This window comes from Nestor notabilis, unplaced genomic scaffold (genome assembly GCF_000696875.1).
Source record: "Nestor notabilis isolate BGI_N333 unplaced genomic scaffold, ASM69687v1 scaffold26801, whole genome shotgun sequence".
NCBI lineage: Eukaryota > Metazoa > Chordata > Aves > Psittaciformes > Psittacidae > Nestor > Nestor notabilis.
The window spans coordinates 3,539-10,601 of record NW_009914665.1 but is presented as its reverse complement, the minus strand read 5'-3'; the positions used below and the strand labels follow the sequence as shown (position 1 = coordinate 10,601).

The 7,063-nt window shown below is 40.2% G+C and overlaps 2 protein-coding genes across 2 annotated transcripts in view; one reads left to right on the top strand and one right to left on the bottom strand.

The window, feature by feature from the left end:
- Positions 1-139: 139 nt before the first annotated feature.
- GTF3A (general transcription factor IIIA) lies at positions 140-4,471 on the top strand (the record flags this gene model as incomplete). The annotated part of the gene is made up of 8 exons (XM_010023768.1): positions 140-240; positions 750-846; positions 1,031-1,119; positions 1,879-1,952; positions 3,186-3,269; positions 3,676-3,905; positions 3,992-4,051; positions 4,316-4,471. Coding segments are annotated over 8 exons (891 nt in total), but the record flags the coding sequence as incomplete, so codon positions are not given.
- Positions 4,472-4,566: 95 nt separating this feature from the next.
- Positions 4,567-7,063, bottom strand: part of MTIF3 (mitochondrial translational initiation factor 3) — a 3,394-nt gene continuing 897 nt past the window's right edge. The window contains exons 2-3 of the mRNA XM_010023767.1: positions 6,086-6,231; positions 4,567-4,796 (exon numbers count right to left, since the gene is read on the bottom strand). Coding sequence (XP_010022069.1) covers positions 4,590-4,796; positions 6,086-6,231 — 353 coding nt within the window. The 3' untranslated portion in view covers positions 4,567-4,589. The remainder of the gene's footprint in view (positions 4,797-6,085; positions 6,232-7,063) is intronic.

The following is a 7,063-nucleotide window of genomic DNA, read 5'->3' as shown; positions in this document are numbered from 1 at the left end:
AGCCCGGTTCACCCCCTGGGGTACCCGCAACCGCAGGTGTGGTGCTGAAGGAGCCGCCCGGAAGCAGGCGAGGCCCGTAGCGGTCTTCTGCCGCCTCTGACCGGCCCTCCCTCCTTCCTCTTTCCCGCTCCGGTCTCAGAGGCCGTATGTTTGCCCTTACGACGGCTGCGGTAAAGGCTTCACCAGAGACTTCCACCGCGCTCGACACATTCTTACGCACACCGGGGAAAAGCCGTTCGAGTAAGGCCGCATTTTTACATCTTAAACCGGATTACGCTTGTCCTTACGGAAGGGGAGTTGAAACTGATGTGTGGGTAGTGCAGTGCGCACACCTAGCTCTGGTACTGTGAGTGCTGCTTAACAGTGCGCACACAGGGTGAGATCTGTGGGAAATAGCAGCCTAAAGCCTCCTATCTGGCCATGATCCATAATGGGAATGGGCAGATCTCTCCCAAGAATACAGAATTCAAAGAAGGAAGGGCAGTTATTTCCTATTACTAAGCTTTTAATACCTGCATGTCATGCATTAGGAGATAGGAATTCCTGCATGCTTTATTAACAATCTCTTCTAATGTATTTTCCTGTGGCTTTTGATTGTAACTTAGCTTGTCTTTTTGTGTTGTTAAGGCAAATTTTTATGTTTGGGTTGACTTTCAGTCATTCTCTGTGTATTCTTGTCCAGCAATTTCTGTACCTGCCTATGAAGCAAATCACTGTTTGGGAGTGATAATAATGTAGTTCATTTGTAGGTGCACAGCTGATGGCTGCAATGAGAAATTCCGAACAAAATCAAACTTAAAGAAGCACATTGAGCGCAAGCATCAGAATCAGAAAAGGCAATATGTGGTGAGTAATTACCTTTGATACCACAAAGTGGAGACTGAACAAGCTCCTTTTTGTGTATCTATCTTCAGCTTGTTCTTGTGCAGTACTTGGATGAGTTCAAATACTGTGATTGGGATTTCAGCAAGCACGTGTGGACTGGGCTTTTGTTGTTTGGTCTCTAATGATAACTTAATTTCCTAAATAGTGCGACTTTGAAGGCTGTAACAAGTCTTTCAGGAAGCATCAACAACTTAAAGTTCATCAGTGTTACCACACCAATGACCCTCCCTTCAAGTAGGTGGATAATTTTAATAATGAACTTTAACAATTCCATAAACGCTGTAGATGAAAACAGGAGCCTTTTCTCAACCTTTTCCTTAATGTAGCATTTAAAAAAAGAAAAAAACCCAAAAGTGGAATGGATTTGTAGTTGTGGCTGCAAGTACATTTCTTGTGCAAGTTCTTTGCTCAGTAGTCTGTGTTCCTTGGTGCTCTGCAACTTAGCGTTCCAGATGTTTTCTATGGGTTTATTACAGGTTCACAGGAAAAATAACAAAAAGACCCCCAGTTTCTAGTTCAAACAGTCTGAAATACAAGCTTAAGAGCTTGCAGGGTAATGAAAAATGCAGCTACCTCTGTTTTCCAGTAAAAAAGAGTGATGTGGCTAACACTCAAGTGAGTAGTACCTTAAAAAAGGTGAGAGGCTTGGACACCAATCTGAGCAGCTGTGAATCTATGATTCCATTCTTTACAGGACACATCCGTATAGATCTGATGAAAGCAAAGTTTAGTCTTGTGTTTCTTACAGGTGGAACACACTTAACAGGAGTGTTCCACTTAAGTGCACTAGTATGGCTGTGTGACAGGCACAAAAATGCTGTTGGTGTTCTGCTGCCGCTTTGCTAGATCTGTACAAATCACTTAATCCCTTCATTTTCTATTATAATAAAGGGAAGCTTGGATTACTTTGTCCACTTTAATTGTTCTTGACTTGAAGAACAAAAAATATGTGGATGCAGTGAAAGAAATTAAACCAGTGTATTTTATACCTAGATGTAATAATGAAGGATGTGGAAAGTGCTTTTCTACCCCAAGTCATCTAAAGCGGCACGAAAAGATACATGAAGGTAATACAGTTTTTCTTCTTGCTTTAGTTACATTTTAGCAAAGGAAAAAGGTGTTCTTCCAGTCCATAGAGTAGGCAGGGAAGTACAGCAGACATGAAAGTGTTCTGGGACTAGCAATCCAGTCAGACAAAACAAGAACATCCGGTTTGAATAGTCAGGTGGGATACAGTTGCAAGGCGTTGCAGTGTTCAGTTAGAGTGTACTTGTGGCAGGCTGAACAGAGCTTGGGATGCCTTCCGTAATTTATTTTCCTAATGTGCCTCCTTGTCAATAATCCATCTGCTGGAGATGGGCTAATGGTTAAGGCACTATCCTAGACCTCCAGAGGTTAGGATCAGTTGCCAGTTCTGCAGTAGGTTTCCTATGGAGCCTTGGAAAAACCATGTAGACTTGCATTGTTTGAAGTTATTAATGTACCTATGTGAAAGGTATTTAAGTGGAATTGTCAGGAGCTGGTCATGTATGTTTGAGCTAATCCTGCTACACTCCTGTCCATTCTTTCGGTATGATTGACAGCTAACCTGTTTCCCGGTGCTAGAAATAAACCAACAAACCCAGGAGACTAGGAAGAGTATGCAAAAAGCTGGGATTTGTATTGTGTTCCTTTCTTAAGACAGGGACTTTTTCATAGTTGTTTGATTTTTCCAGTCCTGGGATTTAAATAGTATTGACTTTCTGTGGTTCATTTAAAAAACATTCTGTCTGCCTGATAGAATGGTAGAGTTTCTTTAGACTGGAATATTACTGTATGGTCAAGAATGTGGTTTAATATGTAATATACATATTTGAATAGTAATAATATTACAGTTATTTTAATCTATTTGAGTGAAAGTGAATGGCTGGTGAGGAAATAGTTTTACTGAAGCAAGAAGAGATTTTCATAAAATCATTTGGGTTGGAAAGGACCTCTGGGGGTCTGGAGGTCATCTGGTCCAACTCCCTGCTCAAGGTGGGGTCAGTTAGACCAGGTTGCTGAGGACTGCAGCCAGTCAAGTTTTGAATGGTTCTCGGGGTAGGGATTCCACAGCCTCTCCGGACAACTTGTGTGAGTGATACACGGTTTCTTCCTCAAAACTGTTAGTATGTTCTCGTGTTCTAATTTGTGGGGGTTGCAGGATGGGAGGAGGAATGCTGGCCTTTAATTTCCAAATGCTAGAAGTAGAGTTCCCCCTTGAAAAATTGGACTCTGTTTGCAGAACCTTTGTGATTGTAAACATCTGTCCTGTCCAACAGGCTATGCATGCAAGAAAGAAAACTGCTCATATACTGGAAAAACTTGGTCAGAGCTTCTGAAACATAATAAAGAAAGTCATGCAGGTAAACTCCAAATGATTTAGTAAACCAAACTGAACTTTTGATACAAACAGGAAACAAACTGCTGATTTGAGGGGTTAGTGCTGAACTCGTTTCATCAACTTGTCACTGTGTCCAGACAAACTTGTTTATTAACACTTCATTGGTAAAATGGTGTTGCTCTGGCTAGATGTTTCACTGATCGAAATGCTGCTCAGTGTACTAACTTTGTTTTGTGATCAAGTTAATGAGAACTTGTATAATGTAGGATTTTGGATCTGGATAATTCATACTGCATTATTCTCTTCCAATCTGAATTCCTTGCATTTTGTGTGGATTTTAGCACTGTTCTAGAGGACTACTAAGGTTTGATTCTGAGCTTCTGTAAGAAGCTATTAATTTATGCTTTGCCTGTTTCTCTCCCACTCAGACACAATTGTTTGCAGTGAGTGTAACAAAATTCTTAAAAGGAAAGATTACCTCAAGCAGCATCAAAAAATACATGCTGCCGAGAGGGAGGTCTGCAGATGCCCAAAAGAAGGATGTGGGAGAACTTATACAACTGTATTTAACCTTCAAAGCCACATTCTCTCTTTTCATGAGGAGAAAAAGCCTTTCTCTTGTGATTATCCAGGCTGTGGAAGAACATTTGCGATGAAGGTATGTATTTTTTACACTGTTCTAGTCTGGATCACATCATCTGAAATGATAAACCTGACTTTTTTTCCTGTTCTTTATAACTGTAGCAGAGCCTAGCAAGGCATGCAGTTGTACACGATCCTGAGAAGAAAAAGCTCAACCTGAAAGTAAGTTGTACTCTTGAAAAAAGTACTCTCAACCATACCCTGTCACTTCAGAGGAGAGTAAACATTATGTGTTTCAGAATATGACTTCAAGAAAGAAAGCAGGCCAGCTATCTACTTAATTTGGGAGATTCTTAATTCCAAAGCTCCTTTAAATGATGTGGTGCTGGCCTATTCATTGATTTCTTCTTTCCCCATTGCATTAGTAGACTTTGTTCCTTAGATATGTCAAGTTGCTAATTGTGCATTTATTTCTGCCAGACAAAGCGTTCTCATCCTAAGAGGAGCTTAGCCTCTCGTCTGAGTGGCTACATTCCTCCTAAAACACAGCCAGGGAAGGATGCTGTTGTGACACAAAGCAAGACAATGGATAAGCCCACGGAAAGTGAAATACCAACTGTTGAAATTCTGACTCTGCAGTAAAGGCGGACTGAGATGACATTCTTCATGGAATAATCTGTAAAGTTCAACAATAATTTTATTAAATTTACAGGGTTGTGTTTGATTTCAAATAAGAGATTGTTTATATCTTTTTATAAAGTCACTGATGCAACTCATTTGACTTCTGATCTTCATCTTTCTTTTCTGTACTGTTTTTCTGTTTTTCCATCTTCTGGTACACTTTCAGCTCTTTGTCAGACATGTGTCTCAAAATACAGGTACTCACTCCTTCTTTAGTAACTTTTGGCTTGGAAACGTAAGTGGCTTTATCAGACACAGTCTCTAAAATCTGATCAAAAAGCGTGAACTAAAATGAAGGAGAAAAACAGGATTAAGTGCACAAACAGTTAGAAAAATATTTCAGGCTGTCTGTAATGAGACGATCTCCTGCTTGTGGTTAAGCTATTGGCTGAAATGAGCTAGTTGCCAATCATGGTTTGAGCAGTTCAACTTGTCCTTTCTTAATTTGTTCTTTACTCGTTAGCAGGTTTAGGAAGGTTACCAGAGGAATTAAGCCATTTCCTAACACTTAGGCTGAATTCCTGACTCAACCTGTTTTTGCTGTTTGAAGATGTTCATGAAAGTGGACTGCACCTGACTCCTCCCTCCTCTCCTCTTCTGCGAGATTTGGGCATATTATGGGGCTTTCCTCTTAAGGGGCAGTATTGTTCTAAGGTCAGCAGAACCCAGTAGTATTGAACTTGCTGATACAATGCATTCATATAAGTAAGCTGAACTCTTAAGCTCGTAATTAAGCTTTTAAATTTAAGGACATAAATCTGGATATCCAATTCTTCCTCATATTACCCTTTCCCTGTGAATTCTACTTCTATGAAAAGTTCTTGTTCCTTTTGGATGAATTGATATCACAATTTTCGTCCAGAAATTTAATAAAGATCATCAGGGAAACCTAATTCACTGCATATATTAAAAGGAAAAAAAGAAAACAAATTCTTACATGGAATCTTTACAAAATAGCTGCTTGTGCAAATGACAGTGAAGACAAGTCTCGAGGCCCTGCAGTTACACTAGTGAGTAAGTTGCCACCAGCTCCCCAGCTTATTTATAGATGTTTACTTTGCCAGTCTTGGAACACCATCCCAGTAGTTTTTCACACAGCAGTGGACAACTAACATTAGCCACCATTGCACAAATGCATCTTCAGAACAACACTTATATTAGTGAAATAATCCAGCAAAAACACCAGCAGAATTCTTTTAAACCTTACTGTTAAACTTTTCAGTGAGTGAGCTGGCTTAAGGCATTGACAGGGAAATTTCACCAGCACAATTAATAAGGTGGGGCTACAAAGGTGTAGGAACTGCTTAGATTCTGCTCTCAAAGCCAGTATTGTAACTGTATTCTTAAAGCATGGTGTTTGAATTGTCTCTATGGGACTACTTTCCTAGAACTGCAGTGTTTGAACAGAAGCAGCTGATGGTCGGGCAACCATCCCTTTAATGGGACCTAGACCTTCACTTATTTTTAGCAGTACATGATGTATTAAAACCCCATGGCAGTACTGAATAGGGGAAATTAATTCAAGTACAGCTGTGTAATGAAACTGGTTGGTCCAGCTTTCAGGAGTGCACTTACCATGTCTGTATTGCTATCTTTCGCTTGCCGGATGGTAATTTTAACATGGTGTTTCTTTTCAATCCACTGGGCTATCTGTTTAGTCTTGGTGCCCAAGTCGTTCTTGGCAATAGTTGAAGAAAAGGATAACTCCTTCTGAACCATCCCTGTTTAAAACAGAACTAAAACTGTGTTGGTTTAACATCTGACAAACCTTTATTAGTTGCTGTCTTTCAGCAGCTTATGGTGCTTTGTCTGCTTAACTCCCCTGCCCTGTGCTGCTTTCTCATACTCAGAGCACCTAAATTTCATTGTCTCAGCAGGCACGACTCCCACCTTGGAAGGTGGCTACTTGATATCTTGCACTCATTGTGTAACTGGGAGACTGAGTGCATGTTTGAAGCACACAAGGAAGTCTCTTCAGGGTCAGAAGGCTTAGAGTATTTTCTATTTTAATTACAGTTTTGTTCATACCACCCACAATGCAGGTCTAACATAAACAGCTAAGTGCTGAATCTGGGTTTAAAGACCGTATGCAAACTGCTACATTCTGCACATAGTACAGCTGAATGTAAAAGCTCTTAAAGTTAGAGAGCTCTTAATGTGAAACCTGTTTTCTTGAATGGTGAAGCACAATATTCAACTGAAAGTATGATGCCTTGAATTACATTTGAACAATTTGTGCTCTCTTCCTCCTTAAAGATTTCTCTAAAGTAGTTACCATTTGAATAATCTTTTTGTAGCTTCTTGAACAGAAAAAGTCACTACCAGGATAGTGCTCTCCTCTAGAATCAGAACTCTACCCACAGCACAGATACTTTTGTCAGCCTGAGGATAGGAGAAGAGGGTACAAGGTCAGATGCCTTTTCTAAAACCCACTTGCCAAACTCAGTTTATTAAACTGCTGGAGCAGGCTGACCTAAATGCTGAAAAGCGTTCGATATAAAAGCTGTTCTCTTTCTCTGTACAAGAAAGGGTTCCAGACTTTGCCTTCCTAGC